Source organism: Drosophila willistoni, assembly GCF_018902025.1.
Source record: "Drosophila willistoni isolate 14030-0811.24 chromosome XR unlocalized genomic scaffold, UCI_dwil_1.1 Seg144, whole genome shotgun sequence".
Taxonomy (NCBI): Eukaryota; Metazoa; Arthropoda; class Insecta; order Diptera; family Drosophilidae; genus Drosophila; species Drosophila willistoni.
In genome coordinates, this window is record NW_025814057.1 from 9,976,800 (window position 1) to 9,995,712 (window position 18,913).

At 41.1% G+C, this 18,913-nt stretch overlaps 5 protein-coding genes across 6 annotated transcripts; 3 read left to right on the forward strand and 2 right to left on the reverse strand.

Moving 5' to 3' along the window:
• On the forward strand, positions 1-1,527 carry LOC6639321. Its single transcript, XM_002061689.2, has 3 exons — positions 1-190; positions 256-584; positions 1,211-1,527. The coding sequence occupies exons 1-3, from the start codon at positions 1-3 to the stop codon at positions 1,496-1,498; spliced, it is 807 nt and encodes a 268-aa protein (XP_002061725.1). The 3' UTR covers positions 1,499-1,527.
• A 266-nt stretch (positions 1,528-1,793) lies between these two features.
• On the forward strand, positions 1,794-9,032 carry LOC6639320 (heat shock 70 kDa protein 4). Of its 2 annotated transcripts, XM_023181780.2 has the most exons (7): positions 1,794-1,868; positions 2,092-2,329; positions 3,984-4,935; positions 5,001-5,573; positions 6,568-6,663; positions 7,364-7,564; positions 7,628-9,032. In XM_023181780.2, exons 2-7 carry the CDS (start codon positions 2,223-2,225, stop codon positions 8,273-8,275), a joined length of 2,577 nt encoding a protein of 858 aa, XP_023037548.1. In that variant the 5' UTR covers positions 1,794-1,868; positions 2,092-2,222; the 3' UTR covers positions 8,276-9,032. The 2 variants fall into 2 exon arrangements, with proteins under 2 accessions (XP_023037548.1, XP_023037549.1); XM_023181781.2 differs by lacking the exon at positions 6,568-6,663 and having other exon boundaries at positions 1,795-1,868.
• A 598-nt stretch (positions 9,033-9,630) lies between these two features.
• Positions 9,631-16,762, reverse strand: LOC6639397 (neuralized-like protein 4). The gene is made up of 9 exons (XM_047012242.1): positions 16,244-16,762; positions 15,824-16,171; positions 14,738-15,768; positions 14,495-14,671; positions 13,343-14,433; positions 12,452-13,279; positions 11,894-12,206; positions 11,715-11,825; positions 9,631-11,649 (listed from the first exon to the last, which is right to left on the reverse strand). Exons 1-9 carry the CDS (start codon positions 16,448-16,450, stop codon positions 9,990-9,992), a joined length of 5,766 nt encoding a protein of 1,921 aa, XP_046868198.1. The 5' UTR covers positions 16,451-16,762; the 3' UTR covers positions 9,631-9,989.
• Positions 16,763-17,069: 307 nt separating this feature from the next.
• LOC6639396 (RNA exonuclease 4) lies at positions 17,070-18,237 on the forward strand. The gene has a single exon (XM_002061686.4). It carries the CDS (start codon positions 17,198-17,200, stop codon positions 18,101-18,103), a length of 906 nt encoding a protein of 301 aa, XP_002061722.3. The 5' UTR covers positions 17,070-17,197; the 3' UTR covers positions 18,104-18,237.
• Positions 18,140-18,759, reverse strand: LOC6639395. The gene has a single exon (XM_002061685.4). The coding sequence runs from the start codon at positions 18,675-18,677 to the stop codon at positions 18,228-18,230; it is 450 nt and encodes a 149-aa protein (XP_002061721.1). The 5' UTR covers positions 18,678-18,759; the 3' UTR covers positions 18,140-18,227.
• Between the last annotated feature and the right edge of the window lie 154 nt (positions 18,760-18,913).

Genomic DNA, 18,913 nt, shown 5'->3' on the forward strand with positions numbered 1-18,913 from the left:
ATGAAAATTACACAACTTTGGAAAATTTTGCAAATTTTCTGTGTGTTCATCACATCGATCAATGCTCTGGGCTATATAATACGCTATGAAAAGAAAAAGGCTCGATGTCTAAATCCACCACGAACGGCCAGAAGGGTGGAATCAGTGATTGGCGATTGTCAAGATGAGGTCAAAAATAAACTGGTTAACGGTTAGTATGAGTAAAAAGAATACTCTTCTGTAAATTCTATAATCAAAGTCGCATTTACCCTTCAGAGGCCTATGAAATTCTCAAGGAGCAGGTCTCCCATAGTCAGCCTCCGATAGATGTCAATGATGATAAAGTTGAGTTTATAGAGTCTCTGGAATGGCCACCGATACATGGTGAAACAACTATAGAACTGGATGAGTCACAGCCTTCACCTGCATCTCCTGCCCCATCGCCTCCCAGTAATGGCAGTGAGTATGAGTATATAATCTTTGATGAGCCCGAACCACATAGACGTATGGCTCGACTAATGAGAAATATTAAACGTTTGGATATAGCCAAAGCGGGTATATATCATCCCACTTTGGTACCATTAGAAGATAAACGTATAGCTGGGGTAAGTTTAAAAATAAAAAACATAACTAGAAGATTCGGTTTATGCTTCAAGGGTAGCGTTGAAAAATATTAGAATTATTTGGCTGGTCACCTCTCTTAGTTTTCATGTTAATGAAATGCATAAAGCAAAACTGCATCCCCAACGCTTAATTAAGTTCAATGTTAAGCCCAAAGTAACAATATGACTTTGTCGACTTTGTCTGCCATTGATTTGGCATGCAATTAAACAAAGTACATCCCCCATTCCCCCCAGTCCCGTCCCCAAAACCCATCCCTTTGCCACCCAGTCACATTTGTTGCACTCCCACAAGCTTCTAAAGTCAGGGTTTTCCACAACAATTGAAAGAAAAGCTTAACCGTAGATTTTTCACACAAAACTCACAGCAAACGCAGCTCAGCAGCAGCGGCAGCAGCAACTTAAATTTGATGGTTGAAAAGTGAATTTTATGGCTGCATTTAATACATATTAGCTGGGCTTTTATGCATCAGCAAATTGAATGGCCGCCATTGCATTTTATTTTTGTGTTTTTTTTTTCATGTTTCTCCCTCCCCTGCTCCCTCTTTTTTTTTTTTGTTCTTTGTGTGGGCTCTTGATTTTTCTTCGGGGGGCGGTGGGCTGGATTTTAGTGCCTGCTGCACTGTGTCTACGCTAAGAATAACGCCATCGACAAATTTGGATGGCCGACACTGGATGGCCTGGTGGACTTTTATTCAGAGGGTGTCCACGAGCATGGATTTTTTATGGCCACGCTGAGATCGGTTAATCTCTGTCTGCGTGCCATGACGAACAAGTATCATGTGAATCGCAAACGATTGCCACAAAAAGGTGAAAGCTGTGATTTGGCCTTCGATGTGTTTGATTGTATATCGGATCAAATAACAGGATATTGCCTCTATCAATACAGCCGGTATTAACCGACAATAAAAACTCATCTAAAAAGTTACCACAAATTGGTTTTTTATTTTATTTGCCGAAAGTAAAAAATGTATTTTGAATTTTTTTTTTTTGATATTTGAGAATAGAGTGAATAGAGTGAAAATGAATGAATTTGAAATTATTTTAAATACTAAAAGCTTGGCGCCCAAGTTTCGCAAGTAATCGTCTATCGCCAAACAAACTGAGAGCGCCACAGTGCAATGGCGAATTTCGATAATAATCGATAGTCGATTGCAAATAATTCATCGATTCGCATTTAACATTTCTCTGCTATTGCACATTTTTGAGTCTGCCTTGTAACATCTGACATCGAAAAATTGTTTTTTTCCTCCAATTTTGTTATAAACGGTGCGTGTGTGTAAAACGGATTAAATTCATTTGAAAATTCTGTCATATATTGTCAATACTTTTCATTTACCTTTACTAAGGGATACAATTTGAAACAGTATTTACTTTTATTTATTAAATCGACTAAACAGCACGCGTTTGCCTGCATGTCTAGGCGCTTTTACGTGCGTGTGTGTGTGAAAAAGAAATATATTTTATCGAAAATTCTCACATATATTTGCAGTAAAATCTTGGAGCTGGTGTGTGGAACCAAAGCGAATAACAACCGAAAACCAACAGCAACAGCGGCAAATCAATATAAAAAAAAACCGAGAAATACTATTAAATAGAAGAAAATCAAAGAAACTATAGAAAATGTCTGTGATTGGCATCGATTTTGGTAACGAAGGCTGCTATGTTGCGGCTGCCCGTTCCGGTGGCATTGAGACGCTAGCAAACGATTACAGTTTGCGGGCCACGCCGTAAGTAGAGAAATCCCCATATTTTATTCTTTGTGTAAATTGTCATAAGTTTTTTTAATTGGGGGGCGAAATCATTGATAAGGTTCATCATCTTTGGTCGTGTCCCCCCACCACCCAGTATTCCCATCCGTCACTATGCACCAGTCGTACATTGGTGTTTTTTTTAGGTTATGTAGAAATGTAAGTCATGCCTATATGTGTGTGTGTTTGTGTTAGTGTGAGCGCGCCTAGAAAATTCCATGGTTGTTGTTGGTAACGATTGTGGAAAAAATTACATACATATGTATGTATGTACAAATTTATATTCGTTTATATGTACATATGTATTGCCAATTGAGGCCTAAATTTGGCTGACTGCACACACAACAATCCCATAAAAAGAATTGCAATTTTAATGAGAGGAGCACGCTATGGCGACCACCCCTAACAGCACCTTTCCTCCTCATTGTCGGCATCTTCGACAACGACAACAACAAGAGCAATTTGGGAGAGGGGCGAAGAGAGAGAGATAGAGATGAGAAGAATTTCATTGATTTAATTTATTGTTGCGCTGTTTAAACTCAAGATTCTTAATTTAAATCTGATAATTTGCGTGGGCTCAATTTCCACTTTTGACAATTTACATTTTTTTTTTTGCTCTTTTCGCTTTTTGTTTTTTTGGCAAGCACGCAATGTGCAATGCGTCATGCGGTCAAGCAGCAAGTTAGAGTGAGATAGAGATAAAAGCAGCGGCAGTACCAACAACAGCAGCTGTTGCTACAGTGAAGAAGAGAGAAAGGAGAAAAACGTGTATGTGTATGCGCGAAACTGTCAAAAATAAATTCAAAGCCGGCAAATACAGACGGGCCAAAAAGATGACATAGGCCACTACAGTGAATATTCATCCCATTTCCATCTCTCTCTCTCTCTCCAGCCAATAGGATTTGGAGGGGGCCAATAGAAATAAAAGAGAAAATTCCAGAAAGTTCGAGAATGTCGAAAGGTGTTCCATTCACATATACACACACACACACACATCCAAATGTACATGTTAATTCTGCTTAGGTTCTACGCCAAATGGGAAATTGTTTTCGTCGTCACACTGTGTGTACAGTTCTAGAAACATCCTGCAACGTTTTTAACCGTTAACTGTAATCCAATTGGATATTTTACTGGAAACTTGAATTACAATTGGATACTTTTCCGGGATATGTACATCAATTTTCTTAATGATTTCTTAAAGAATTAGATGAATAATCCTTGAACACAATTGGGTGGAATAATTTCTGGAGTTTCAATATTTTAAAAATATTTTATATTAGTTTATATGGACATATGTAATTATTGTCGATCGTTTGTTGGAGCGGCTACTGTAGTAATAGGCTAGCCAACTAGCACACACTCACTCACACATAGAAATCTAAACTAACCCATACATGAACATACATATATGTATGTATTTATGTGCATGAATGTTTGTTTAATTAATTTGAGGTGATTTTTTTTTAAGGCACTTTATTGATGGAATTGACATTGATTTTTTGGCCTTATAAGTACTTGTTAACTAAATACATTCCATCTTTCTCTCGCTCTCCCTCTCTATCTCTCTGTTATGCTCACTCGTTTAATAAGTTCTCACACTGATTGGTTTTTTGTATTTTTTTTTTTTCGACAGCTCCTTTGTGGCCTTTGATGGAAAGAAACGGATCATTGGCGTTGCCGCCAAAAATCAACAGGTGACAAATATGAAAAACACAGTTGGCGGTTTCAAGCGTTTGCTGGGACGTAAATTCAATGATCCACATGTCCAGCATGAACTATCGAGCATTCCAGCGCGCGTCGAGGCGCGCCAAGATGGCAGCATTGGGATTAAGGTTAACTATTTGCATGAGGATCAACATTTTAGCCCCGAACAGTTGACAGCGATGCTGTTCACCAAACTAAAGGAGACATCGGCTTCGGCGATGCAAACGCAGGTGAATGACTGTGTCATTGCTTGCCCCGTATTCTTTACGAATGCCGAGCGTCGTGCTTTATTGGATGCTGCTTCAATTGCCGGATTGAATGTCCTTCGCTTGATGAATGAGACAACGGCGACAGCTTTGGCCTATGGTTTCTATAAGAACGATTTGTTTGAGGAAGAGTCACGTAATGTTATATTTATCGATTTTGGCCATTCAGCACTGCAGGCCAGTGTCTGCGTTTTTACCAAGGGTAAATTAAAAATGTTGGCCAGCACTTGGGATCAGATTGGTGGTCGTGATTTTGATTTGGCTTTGGCTGAACATTTTACCAAGGAGTTCCAGGAGCGTTATAAGATCAATGCCAAAACAAATGCACGTGCCAATTTACGTCTGCTGACGGAAATTGAGAAACTGAAAAAGCAAATGTCCGCAAATAGCACCAAATTGCCCTTGAATATTGAATGCTTTTTGGATGATATCGATGTCACTTCGTCGATGCAACGTTCCCAAATGGAAGAGCTCTGTGCCCCAGTATTGCAACGTGTTGAACAGACTTTTAAGCGTTTGCTAGCTGAATCGAAATTGCAATTGGATGATATACACTCGGTGGAAATTGTCGGCGGAAGTACACGTATTCCTGCCGTTAAGCAACTGATTGAGCAGGTATGTAAAACGAGGTCGTTATGTGAAGCATTTTCATCTTATCACATCTTTTTTCCCCACCCCAGGTCTTTAATAAACCGGCTAGCACTACGCTAAATCAAGATGAGGCTGTATCTCGTGGCGCTGCTTTACAATGCGCCATTATGTCACCGGCTGTGCGTGTCCGTGACTTTGGTGTCACTGACATACAAAACTTTGCGGTGAAAGTCCTTTGGGACGGTGAGGGTGCCGCTGGTCCCGGGGAGATTGAGATTTTCCCACAGTTCCATGCATCGCCGTTTAGCCGTCTGCTTACCATCAATCGCAAGGCACCATTCAATGTATCGATTGTCTACGGCCAACCAGTGCCATATCCAGATCAAACAATTGGCGTATGGAAAATCAAAGATGTCAAGCCCACGGAACGTGGTGAGGGTCAAGAGGTTAAGCTGAAAGTTCGCATCAATTACAATGGAATTGTATTGATCTCCTCTGCCACACTGCTGGAAAAGAAGGAGCTGGAAGAAGCTGCTGCTGCGGCCGCAGCTGATCAGGCTACTGCTGGAGCTGCACCAAGCGTCGGCGAGGAAAAGTCAGGCGAACAGCAGGCAGCTGGTGGCAATAAAACTGGTGAACCGGCAGCTGATGGCCAACAGGAGGTGAGTTCTCGTCTCGTACCATTCATCCATCCATCAATCGTGCCACATACGCACACACATTTCTCAACAAACTCTCCTTCCTCCTCTTCCTCATCCTCATCCTCCTCCTCCTCCTCCTTGTATGTTATTTGTCTTTGTTTTTCTTTTTTTTCATCTTATCTTTGTTTGTTATTAGCTAGAAGTTAACGTAGTTTGCTTTTCTTTCAACATCCCTTGTCTTTATTTTTTAACCCATGTGTTTGAAATTTTTTCAATTTTCTTTTATGTTAAGCAACAAGAATTTAGCATTTATGTAGCAAGGATATTTTTTAAAGATAGTTCCTTATAGGAAACGGCTTTACATACATTGTGCCTGTATTCTCGAGTATTCGGAATATCAAAAAACATTGGAAAACCACACCTGATTAAATTATTACAATTATTACAATATGTAGCAAAAAGTCTTAAAGCTAAGCCGCCTAGTCCTAATAGGAATCGGCCAAGTGTATATATAATGCTTAAATGATTGCGCCTGCTTAAAAAAAAAAAAAACCAATTCTGTCGGTTTGTCGTCTCTCAATGTTTGTTTGTTGCCATTAACCAAGATATTGTTAAGAAATTCTTCAGATAAGAAACAAACGCGATAATATGATTATTATGAAATTTGTTGAATATAGAAATAACACATAGTGTATTGCTTGTATTTTTTGATTTTTAGATTGTTTTAGTTTTTAATTATTTTGCCTTGCTTGCCATGCTATAATCCTTCTAAAAATTACACGTCTATATTATATCATTTGCATAAATATTAATATATTATATACATATATATATGTATATATATCTACCCATATATGCATATACATATGCCAACCAACGTTCGTTCTTTCCTCTCTTCTTCTTCTACTTCTTTTTTTTCATACCTTTATTTTGTTTACTTTTTTTTGGTTTCGTTTATGCGCGCGCGCGCCTCTCGTCGTGTTGCTGTTGTTGTTATATTTTGCTCTTCTCTTAGGCATATTGTGAGAATGAGGATGATAATTATACATCAACAGCGTCATCACCTGGCGGACAAGGGTGGGCACAGCGGGTCAAGGGCTGGTTTAGTTCGGTACGTCTTTCCCTATTCAAATTTCACAAAAAAAAAAAAAAAAAAAAACCAAAACAAAACAAAAAACAAAAACCAATTTTGATTCTAAAAATTATACAAATTTACAAAAACAAAAAAAAATTTGATAAAAACACACAAAGTTTTTTCCGTTGTTGTTCTAATACTCCCAATTAAAAACAAAAAACGATTGAGTTTACGGGAGAGATAATAAAACGAATGAAGAAGACCGCTCATAAGCCAAGCCGCCGCCTACCCTGTGTGCTCCTTACAAAGCCAACAAAACACAACAAAAACAAACCAAACAAATATTTCATACAAATTGCCTAAAACAGACATAAAGTTTTATTATATATATATATTATTTCTTTTTATTACTTGCCAGCTAACTTTAATTTTCCGGTTTTCATTTTCCACCCTCAAAAAACCTATCCCAAACTTTTCTGTTGCTCTATTTTTGGTTCTCCTAACATATTTCTAAATATTTATATATTATATATAACACAAAAGCTTTTGTTGTTGCTCATCTTGTGTAGGCCGCTGTGTGTTGCTTGAGCTGATTTTCCTCTTCGCTTTGTTGTTTGTTGGTATTCTGTCTGCTAATTAACGAACAAAAATTAAAAACAAACTTTTATATACTTTAATATTTACACATATATTAATAATCATTTCTCTCTCTCTCTCTCTCTCTCTCTTTCTGTAGGGCACCGATAAGAAAAAGAAGACAGCAAAATCAACTGAACTGCCTTTGGAGGTGATTACGCATGGCTTCAGTCCAATTGACTTGGATAACTATACACAGCAGGAACATAAAATGATTGGCAATGATCAGAAGGAAACTGAACGCATTGATGCCAAGAATGCATTGGAGGAGTTTGTCTATGATATGCGCAACAAATTGCAGGTAAGAAAGAACATAAGACTTGACCATAAGTTGGATAATATTTGGTTGCTTTTTCTATACTAGGGCGGTCCATTAGAACGTTTTGTTGTGGAGAACGTGCGCTCAAATATTGTAGCACAGCTGAATGATCTCGAGAACTGGTTATACGAGGACGGGGAGGATTGTGAACGTGAGATTTATACCAGTCGTTTGCAGTCACTGCAACAGCAGACTGATCCCATTAAGGCTCGTGCCCACGACTATGAACTGTGCCCGGCCGTATTTGAGGAGTTAAAGGCCAGCGTTGCCCATGCCCGTCAAGCAGTCAATGAATTCCGCAAGGGTGTCCCGAAATATGATCATTTGACGGAAACTGAATTCATCAATATATCGGAAATGGCCGATAAGACACAGAAATGGCTTGATGACAATCTATCCAAGTTTACGCAAACACCACGCACTTCTGACAGTCCCGTCCAAGTGGCTGCTGTCCGTCAAGAGGTCCAATTACTGAACGCCTGCGTCAATTCTGTTATTAACCGTGCGAAACCTAAGCCACCACCGACTGCTACACCGAAAACAACGACAACACCGCCCAAGGATGGATCAGCAGCCGATGCGAATGCCGAACAGAATGGCGGTGAGCCGACATCAGCTGGTGATAATAAAATGGATGTCGATAACAATGGCCAGAGTGCGGAACCTAATTCCTCGGGCATGGATGTCGAGTGAAATGACGATGATAGAAGATGATGATGATGTGTGTTATGATTGAGAAGAGAGCGAGGTGGCACATGGTTTATACATGTATAATGAATAATGGTATTGGCTTAACGATAAAAATCAACAACAACAAACAACAAGCATCAAACAAACAAAAAAGAAAAACCAACAGCGAAACAACAAATAATAATTATAACAAATTACTTTGTACATTTTGTAATTTCTCAATATGCTTGCCCGGAAAAATTCCAAAATGTACGAAAATATGTGAGAAAAGCAAACAACAACAACAAGCAAAACAACCACAGGCCCCAAAATTTATATTTAATTAAGAAGCCAGAAATCATAATTTTTGATGATATATATAATATTAATAATAATGATAATGATGATGGATAATAGCTGGGATGGATCGATCGATTGCAGCAGCTGTCAGAGAGTTGCTGTTAAGGCTAATGCTAAATCATATATATATATATATATATATATGTATATATATATATACGAACACACACATTTGCAGACAAACATAAACATATAGGTAAACATATATATACATATATATATATATATTAAACATGAAAATCAAACTTTAAACCAATTTCTAATCGATCATTTTTCATATAATTTGAATAACAACCAAAATCAACAAACAAACAAATAAAACATAAAACAAACATTAAAAAACAAAAACACAGCCGACACTAAATGAATGGAATTCAAAATAATCAAATAAAAAAAACCATGATGATTCCAAAAGAGAAAACGCAACTTTTTTATATTTTTCAAATGGAAGGAGGGAAAGTTCCGCCAAGTTTCTTTTTACGGCGGATAATTTGAAAGTACGGACAGAATATGGCTTGATTCCACAAGTAAGTTATCTATTTAATCGTTGTGTTTGTGTGATTATTTAAAAGTTTCTAATTTGTTTTGCAAATGATTGTAATGTGAAATTACAAATTTCAATAGGGGCAGAAGGAGCTAGAAAATTAAGAGATTTTTTAATAACTTTTTAAAACTCCTCAGAAATAGATTATAAAGTGTTTTATGGGTTCGTTAAATCTGGCCCGGGTTGTATATGATTTACGTGCCATAATAAGAAAACTTTTCACTCCTGGCATTTCGTGCCTTAAAATCGCACAAAAAGGAACGAAATTCACCAAAATTTCTGAAGATGAGATTTTTAAAGAAACATAAAAAATGATTGGTAAGGGTAAACGACTTTTTGAAAAAAGAGAAAACAATTAAATTTAATTTAATTTAAATTAATTAAAAGTTTAAAAAATTTCTCTATCGGACTGGGCCTTAAAATTAACTTTGTATTTGTCCTGTGGCGGACCTTAAAAATTTCAAACTCAAATTAATTCAAACTTTTGTGATTAAATTTTATTGGCTCTTACAATATATAAAAACTCATCGTTTACAAAGATTGAGAGGAATGCGTATGCGTTTTTTTTTTGTTTGTTTTGTTTTTAATGATTTTTGGTTTTTGGAGGCGGCGGCGGCGAAGGCTGCTGCACGGCTGAGGCTGTGGCGGCATATAGGAATAGGTAGGAGGATACGAGGCGTCTTAGCTGCTTGCTTGTGTTTAGGAGTATTTTATAATGATGACTTAGTGAGTATAAATTTGATAAATTTTAATGTTTGACTAGTGTGTGAGAGTGTGCGAGTGTTGGTAAGGTCAGACGAGTAAGGCCTAGAGAGCTCTCAGCTCTCTCTCTTTCTAATGTGAGCTTTGATCCTCAATACGATCTAATTTGATAATCAAGGCATTGATTATGCAGGCTCCAGCCTCTTTGGTAAACCAGCAGAGATCATTAAGTAGATGTAGAGATGATTCGCTTAAAGCAGGAGCGGGAGGTGCAGTAGCAGCAACAGCAGCAGCTCCTCCTCCGCCGCCATCAGTTTGCCCTCCTGCTGATGACTGACTGTTGGCAGCTGCCTCATTATCCAGACTGCGTCGTTTCACATCCGCTGCCGATTTGCCTGTGGTGGTTACACCCGAAATGGACTGACGCCTTACATAGACTTCAAATGATGTCGATATACGATGTAATCCCAGTTCGGAGACATAATGATGTTGAGGCAAAACTGGTTCAATTACCGTGGCATTGGGTGAGTAATACAATTCCAAGCGTGTGCCTGGCTCATCTTTATGGGTAGCCGCCGACTCTTCGTCTGTGTCGAGGGGCAGCGGTTGGCCACGATCCAAAATGGCTCGAATTTTATCCACTCGTGTCATATAGTAGAAGGGCAACCAATCGCCATTGAGATCGAAATGTACCTGCTGTTGCTGCTGCTGACCCTGCTGAGTCCCGGATGAGGAAGCTCCACTTGCTGTTGCTGCTCCCCCCGCTCCACCACCACCACCACCACCTCCGGTTGTGCCCGTCGTTCCGGTCGTCGTTGCTGTTGTTGTCGTTGTCGTTGTCATGGATGTGCTAAGCATATTGACTGTCTGCTGGTTTAACTTAAAGTAGACCCAACCCTCCAGTTTATCACCTCCAATGCCATTGCTGGGCAAGCCACTGCAATTCAAGCAGAAACATATTGGCTCCAAGCGACTATCAAAGAAAGCCTGCGGCAGAACCAGTGAGGCACAGAAACGTTTCACTTGCTTCAAATACTCGCAATCGTTTTGCTGTTGCTCCAAGCTGGAAGGCGCCGCCGTGGCCGAACGCAACGATTCGGCACGCTGTTGATTCAATGAATTTGTTGTTGTATCCACCGATTCCAATGAGTTTAATGAGGGCAAATCCAATGCCTGATCTGGCATTAAATGATGACGTGTATATTCATTCTGTTGCAGCTGCTGCAGCAGTAATAAATGATTCATATAATCAATTTCATCATCTTCCAGAACATTATCGCCAGCTCCCCCATTAGCTCCCGCTCCCACTCCAACTCCCACAGTAGCAGCCGCTACCAATTCATTGCTCAATTCACGCTCATTATTAATGTCCACATCGATATTATTCTCCAATTGCTCGGTGGTTGATGTTGTGCCAGCTATTGTTGTTGTTGCTGTCGCTGGCTCACCCAACGATCCAGAAGTGGTTATGGCTGCATTTGAGGATAATGGCAATTCGTCATATTCTTTGTTTGTATCATAGACAATTGAATTGCTTAAATGTTGTGGGAGATTCGTAGACAGATTTGCTGCTGCAGTTGATGATCCTGCTGCTGCTGCTGCTGATGATGATGACGGTGGTGCTGTTGCTCCTCCTGCTCCAGTGTTGTTTGTTGTGGTTGCCCCAGCTGCTGATGCTCCCGCTGCTGTTGTTGTTGAGGTATTAAGGGAATTTTGGAAACGCTGAGTACTTTGACTGCGTTGTATATTGAGATTTGTATTGTGCTGCAGTTGCAAAGATTCACGCAAACAACTGAAAATGAAAGAGAAGGCAACAATAAGGTCAGGAAACTTATTTTACTTTCTGTTTGGACCCACCATGTAGATGAAGAACCACCCAAATCATTACGTTGCTGCTCCAATGTGCGATTCTTAATCGATATATTTAACAATAGATTCTCCGAAACGCTTTCCATCACCGAACGTGTCCTGTGAAATGGATTAGCATTGAAATTCATATATAATCCTGTGATTAGTTAGTCGAAAATTTCACTCACATGGCATTTGAAGGCGCTGCCGACGTAGAAGGACCATCTCTGGCACTATCGCTCATCGGCTCGGTCTCCTTCTCCTTTTCATGCATCTCTAGGTGAGCCTTTTCGCATTGCTGCGGCATTCCATTATCTAATTCGAGGGCTTCGGGGGCTTCTAGTATCGGCGTGCCATTGGCATTGTTGCCATTTCGAGTCGCATCATTTCCAGTTATAAGTGAGATCTTTTCACATTTTCCATAGATATCAAAGACGGGATATACATGTCCTGGCAGTCCGGTGGCTAAATCCTCCAAATTTGTTGAACCAACCATAATTACTGAAACGGGGGAATAAATGTTATACTAATTAATTAACCAAATTCATAAGGATGGAATGAAATAAAATTCATATCGGAACGGTTGAATTTTTCGTTTCAATTAAACCTCAGAAAATTAAGAAAAGTTTATTGATTCGTTTCTTTTTACTATCTGAGGTCAATCTCTTGTTGATTCTCAAGTACCATTCTTCTTTGTTTGAACTATTGGGGTCATTGGGGCAAGGGGGGGTATTCTTTGTACTTACTCAGCATGCCGGCATGCGTCAGGGTCAATGTGATGACTGTGCCCACTTGAATGTGCTCCAGAGCTTCACCATATTTTGATGCCATCACTTGGCCATTGATGTTCACATAGTCATTGGTGGTTAGCCAGCAACTGCGTTTGCAATTGAGCAAGGAGATGGGCAACGTTTGTGGACTGGCCGAGAGGACACCCAAGCCGAGTGTGCCACGCCATTTATTATTGAGGGCATCGACTTTAATGCTTATGCTCTCACCCTTGCACAAAGGTTTATTAAGGCAGACAATGGCCTGATTGTAGGACTTGATTCTTGCGGCACTGCGTCGATCATCGGCGAGACGTATGTGTTTCTGTGTTATATCCACAAATTCATAGTTCTGGGCCTCCGAGTCAATTGATTCGAGCATTGAGCTATCTTGTTTATTCAAAGGATCCATGCCAAAGTCCATGGAATCCTGTAGACGAAGACTACAAGGACGCAAGGGTGAGCCCGCGGGGCCCTGAGATGATATCACCTGAACACCCATTGTCGAGCCACGCAGCTCAACAACCACATAGACATCATTGGGTATATTTTGGAATTGTATATTCACATTCTCTGAATTGAGAAGCATATTCAAGGAGTTTTCCACACGTTCCAATGTGATGCGATCATCGCATCGTAGCCAGGCCAATGAGGCCAAAGAACGTTGCAGGCAGCTGGAATTAAAGCGAACTTCATTCCCGCTGACATACCAGACATTGGCGGGAATGCGCTTAATACTAGTTGGTAACTTCTTGCGTACACTTTCATCACTCAGATTGAGATCCGTGATGCCTATGCTGAGACAGCCTATAAAAAAAGGGGAGAGAGAGATAGATGAAATGCTGGGCAAGTGTGAGAGTATTTACTTACCCGCAAACATGGGATTAATCGAGGTCAATTTGATTTCAAACGGTGATCCCATACTCAAGGGATGCTCCGAAAAGACCAAACAATGCGAAAGAGCAGCCGATGGGCCAATAAATCGTGTAGCTTCTGTCCAATCTTTGGTTAAACTAACATTACCCGATACACACGTCCAACGATGTTTCGTTTCTAATGCTCCCGGATGATGTTGTATCACAGAGGTGGCCTGACAACTTTGCGAATTCTCACTGGTCGCATAGGGTGCTCTAATATCCAGTTGAGTCTGTGTCAGACTCACCTGCGCACACTGGCCATAGAGATCGATAATGGCATAGATATTGGGTGCATGGCATTCGCATGCCGGCCCCTGATCCATTCCGTTAACAAAGAAATGTATAAAATCACCATTACGCATCACACCGACCCTCGTATTGGGTCCCAGAGTGTCCAAGTCTATGAGAACATTCGTGCGTATGGTTTTACGATTATGAAAGATCATGGAGCCACACAGAATGATCGTATCATTCGCCTCCAAATCGGTGGCATTTGGTGCCAATTGAATGTCTTCGGGCCGGGTGCCCGTCACCCCGATTTCTATGTTGCCCGACCAATGGCGTACCATTGTCTCGAGTTCCACTTCGAAGAGTTCACGCTGACGCAACGGGCGATTGCTAAAGACAATGGCATCATTGAACTCGGCCAATGAATTGGGACGTGATGCAGTCAATCCACTATTCGATATGCCCGCATTCGCACCATGTATACTATGAAAACGTAATGGAACTTCGCTGTACAGCGTAGTATTTGAGATTGTTGAGTTACCCGTGTCGGGACTGCCACATTCGGAGGTATCCACAATGCTGGCCTGGGCAGCCTGACCATAAAGATCGATTACTCCATAGACACGTTCGGGTACATTGGTAGCCGCTGGACCCTGATCGACACCATTAACCCAAAAGTGAAGAGTGCCATCATCTTTGCGTACAACACCGACACGATCGCCCACTTGAAGCCGATCAAGATTTTGACCATATTGCTCGATGACAGTGACACCATTCTGCATGACACCATTGCCAGTCATCATCCAGGTGCCAGATCTAAGAAAGAGACGATATATTAGTTTAAATTCCAGATTGGTGATGATTCTGCCTAACTTACCGCACATTTGTCATGGTAAAGGGAAAATCCAGTTCATCGGCTGTGTGTGTGGTAACGCCCATTTCAACGGAACCAGCCCATTTGGTGACCACACGTTCCAGACGCACCTGAAACAGTTCATTGGGACGCAAAGTGCGACGAGTGAGAACCACACCATTATTGAAATCATCGGCAGCACTGCAATAGACAAATTTCAATCAAAACAAACAGAAAATGGGAGTCTCTATAGAGAGATAGACTCACTTGGGACGTAGAGCAGTGCGTCCACTTTGCGTGACTTTGGCATGAGTGCCGCATATATGATGAAATGTTAAACGATCATCGTTACGGGCAATGGCTCGTGTACTGGATATGGTTTCACTTAGACCACTTACGGCACCAGCCACTTGCATTTCACTCTCTGGGCTGAGTAGACTCAAAGTGGGTGTACCCGATTGTTGCTGCTGCTGGTGGTGATGTTGATGATGGTGCTGATGATGCTGCTGGTGCTGCTGCTGCTGGCTCTGTATGCCTGCTAGAGTCATGCCAGCAGCCACAATATTATTACGTCTAGTGACCAAATTCTGTTGCTCACGTTCATCACGATCCACAATGGTTACTTTAATGGTCATGCCATATAGATCGATGACACCCCACAGTGTGTTGGAGACACGGGTGGCAGCCACCCCTTGATCTTGGCCATTGATATAGTAATGCAAATTACCATTGGATTTACGCATCATTCCAACACGATCACCTTCCCTTAGCTCATCCAAATTGAATTCTCCGTATTGACGGCGCGTGCCCTTGCCATTGGTTAGGATGCCGCATCCGGACATCATAATGGTGCCCGAACGCATATTGGTCATGGTGGCAGGAAAATGCAGAACCGTGGGATTATGTGTGGTCACACCAACTTCAATGGATCCCGACCATTTGTCGACTAACTTATCGATGCGTATTTCAAATAATTCATTGTCCCTAAGCGGACGATGGGTCATGACGACACCATTATTGAACTCATCCAGGGGACGACGTCGTTCACCGGAACGAAAATTTGGTGATAGTTTCACCAATGAGCCACAACGTGTATGGAATCGAAGGCGATCATTGATATCGTAGACAAAATCCGTACCATTTGTGGTGCTACCATTTCCATTGAGATTGAGACGCGACAAAGCATCCAGACTAGGAGCACTTGCCACCTGCTGGTCCACACATACATCAACACTCATAGCGACATCGAGATTCTGTACTACTTGCTGCAAAGGCTGCTGTAGTGGCGAATCTAGAAGCTGCAAACCGAGAATTTAATAAAAAATCTCATCTTTTATTTAAACTTGAACTTACTTCTCCCTCGCGAGGACAGAGTGAAACTTGTACACAGCGTCCATAGAGATCAACTAAAGCCCACAGTGGTTTGGGCATATTTTTAGCAGCCACACCTTGAGATTCGCCATTTACATAGAACACCAAATCATTACCCGATGTCCGCATCACACCCACACGATCATTCTCATTTAGAGTCTCGAGATCAGTGCCATAAAACTCGAGCAGACGTCGACCATTTTTGCGTACATCAATGCCAGACATAACCCAAGTTCCATTCCGCATTGCTGTGGCACAGGCGACCAATTCCAGATCATCTGGTGACTCGGATGTTACACCGATTTCAATACTGCCGCCCCAGGAATGATTCTGTGGAAGCAAGAAAATCCAAATTAGTGGAATTAGACAAAATGACATCCGCAGTGACTCTGTCCAACTTACTTTCTTTTCTATAACAACCTCAAAGAGGACATCGTCCTCTAGCGGCTCCGCACTGAATATCAAGGCATGACTGAAATCCCGCATAGAACGTTGAGCCGAACGATTGCCATTGTAAAGGCGTATGGAACGACCGCAACGGGAGTGAAAACTCTGCATTTGTTGTGCTGTCGTGCTGGTCGTCGTGGCCAACATTGTGTTTATATTCATTTTCAGTCAAGTTGTAGTTTTTCTCCAGTACAAATCAATGGGTTTCCTCCTCCCTATTTGAAACCAAATATATATATATATATGTGTGTGTGTGTGCGCGACACTGGCAAACTATTGGAAATAGTTAACGCACAATTTTCGGACAAGTTATGATGTTATGCGTTGGCATTTGTGCTTAATTACAAGATTTTACATTCTATTTAATAAATATAATCAAAAATTTGCAAACTAAGATATTACATTCTATTCAATAAATCGAACCTCCTCGATAACACACACACCGACAGTGCTGCCAGACGTGAAGTGACGTCGTGAACAATTAGCGCGAATTGATAAGTCAGCTAACAGCTGATTGGTATCGATAGCTTCATAAGTTTCGAACATAGACAGATGTTCTTTTGCCGCCAATAATATTTCGAAATGTGAAGAAATTTACTTTAAAATTAAATTGAATTTCTTTAAGAATAATTTAAACAAATATTAAATATATACTAATTTTTAAAAATATCAAAGAAATTTATCAACAAATATAAAAAACATAAAAATAAACAAACTATCGATATATCATGGTGGCATCTGTCATCAAATGTTTCCCCCTACCTCCTCAAGTAGGTAAACACACATTTTATTTCATCGATAGAATCTGTGGAATTCACAGCTCTATTCTTTTGCTTTATATTTAATTTGGGAAAAAAAATTGTATAAATAAACAGCACAAATCGGTAAAAACGTTTGGCAATTCGGTTAATGGCTGCTAAAATGTCGTCCAAATCAACCACGCAACGCCAAAAACAGTTTGACGAGAATCGCAATAAGTCAGGTGCGAATAATAATAACCACAACAAAAACAACAACAAACCCGCGGATTCCCCGCGCTTACAGAAGTCCATGGAACGGCTACAGGTGCAACAGCCAAATGTAAACAGACGTGCAGCTGGCTCCAATTGGCTGGCAGCCACTGCTCCAGCTACCATCACAGCATCTGGTAGTGAAAATCAGAGAGAACAGAAGCCAAACACATCAGGTGGAGGAGCTCCAGATGGACCTCCTGCTATGAGCAAATCTGCTCATAGGCGCTTAAAGAAGAAAGCAGAGCGCAATCGTTATCTGGCCATGGACTGTGAAATGGTTGGCGTCGGCTTCAATGGCAATGACGATATGCTGGCCCGTGTCTCTATAGTCAATCGTAATGGGGATGTGCTTTTGGATAAGCATGTGAAGCCGCGCCAAGAGGTCACTGACTATCGCACAAGTGTATCTGGCATCCGCCCTCAGGATATAGCTAATGGTGAGGATTTTGCTGCCGTTCAGGATGAGGTGGTGAAGCTATTGCATGGCAAAATACTTGTCGGCCATGCCCTGCGCAATGATCTCAATGTGCTGAATATCAAACATCCATATGAACACATTAGGGACACATCCCGTTATAAGCCGCTCTCTAAGGTCGTCTCGAATGGACATACACCTAGCCTCAAGCGTCTCACCTTGGCTGTGTTGGGACAGGAGATTCAAACGGGAGAACACAACTCAGTGGAGGATGCACGCGCTGCCATGGGTATCTTTAATCGCATTGCTGACGACTGGGAGAAGCATCTGGAGAAGCAACAGCAACAGCACCAGCACCATCACCATTACCATGGCCATCATAAATGATATGGCTCTTGGCCTTAGTAATAAGAGATTTATAAAAAATGTTTAGATTTTATTATTTTCCCCTTCTCTTTATCTTTGCCCATTTGCATTTGTAAAACTGTTGTTTAATTGTATAAAGAAGATCTTAAGAATCACTTTGCTCTGATTGTGCTTTAATGTTGTGAATTGCATTGTGGCGTGCCATCAGATCCCGCCAAGGGTCCTCAAGCATTGAGGGATGATAGTACTGAGAGAAGGCGTTACCAGAATCCCTGTGCTGACCACCACCGCCGCCGCCACCACGATGCTGATACGAACGTCCTCGATTGCCGCGACCAAAGAATCTGCCACCTTGTCCCTGGCGCTGTTCGTGAGGTGTTTTGTTTTGATAGAAATGTGGTGTGGATGAAGGGGCTTCCCGGTAATTGCCTCCGCCGTATGCCCTCTTATCTTCGTAGAATCCGAAATTTTGTTGCTGCTGTCCTGGATTTTGTATACCACCCCCGGCATGGTGAGACATGTACTCCGCTGACTGTGAGGGATATTGACCTGGTGTCTGGTGCGAGAAGTTATAGTTGCGACGCGGTGTCCCCATTTTTAATGCTTTTTAAAATAAATTCAAGAATGTCAACAAAACACAACACTTTTGTTTCGATTATTTCGCTGCAGCAAAATAGGGGTTTTTGGTATCGATTGCATGCTCAAAGTATCGATTGCATGTGCCGATTTATCGATTGTATTAATTGTAACTATCGATACTTATCGACTCCTTTGTCGGAGTTCGACTCTTTTGTTGGACTCCATTGCTCGAGTTCGACTCCTTTACCTAAT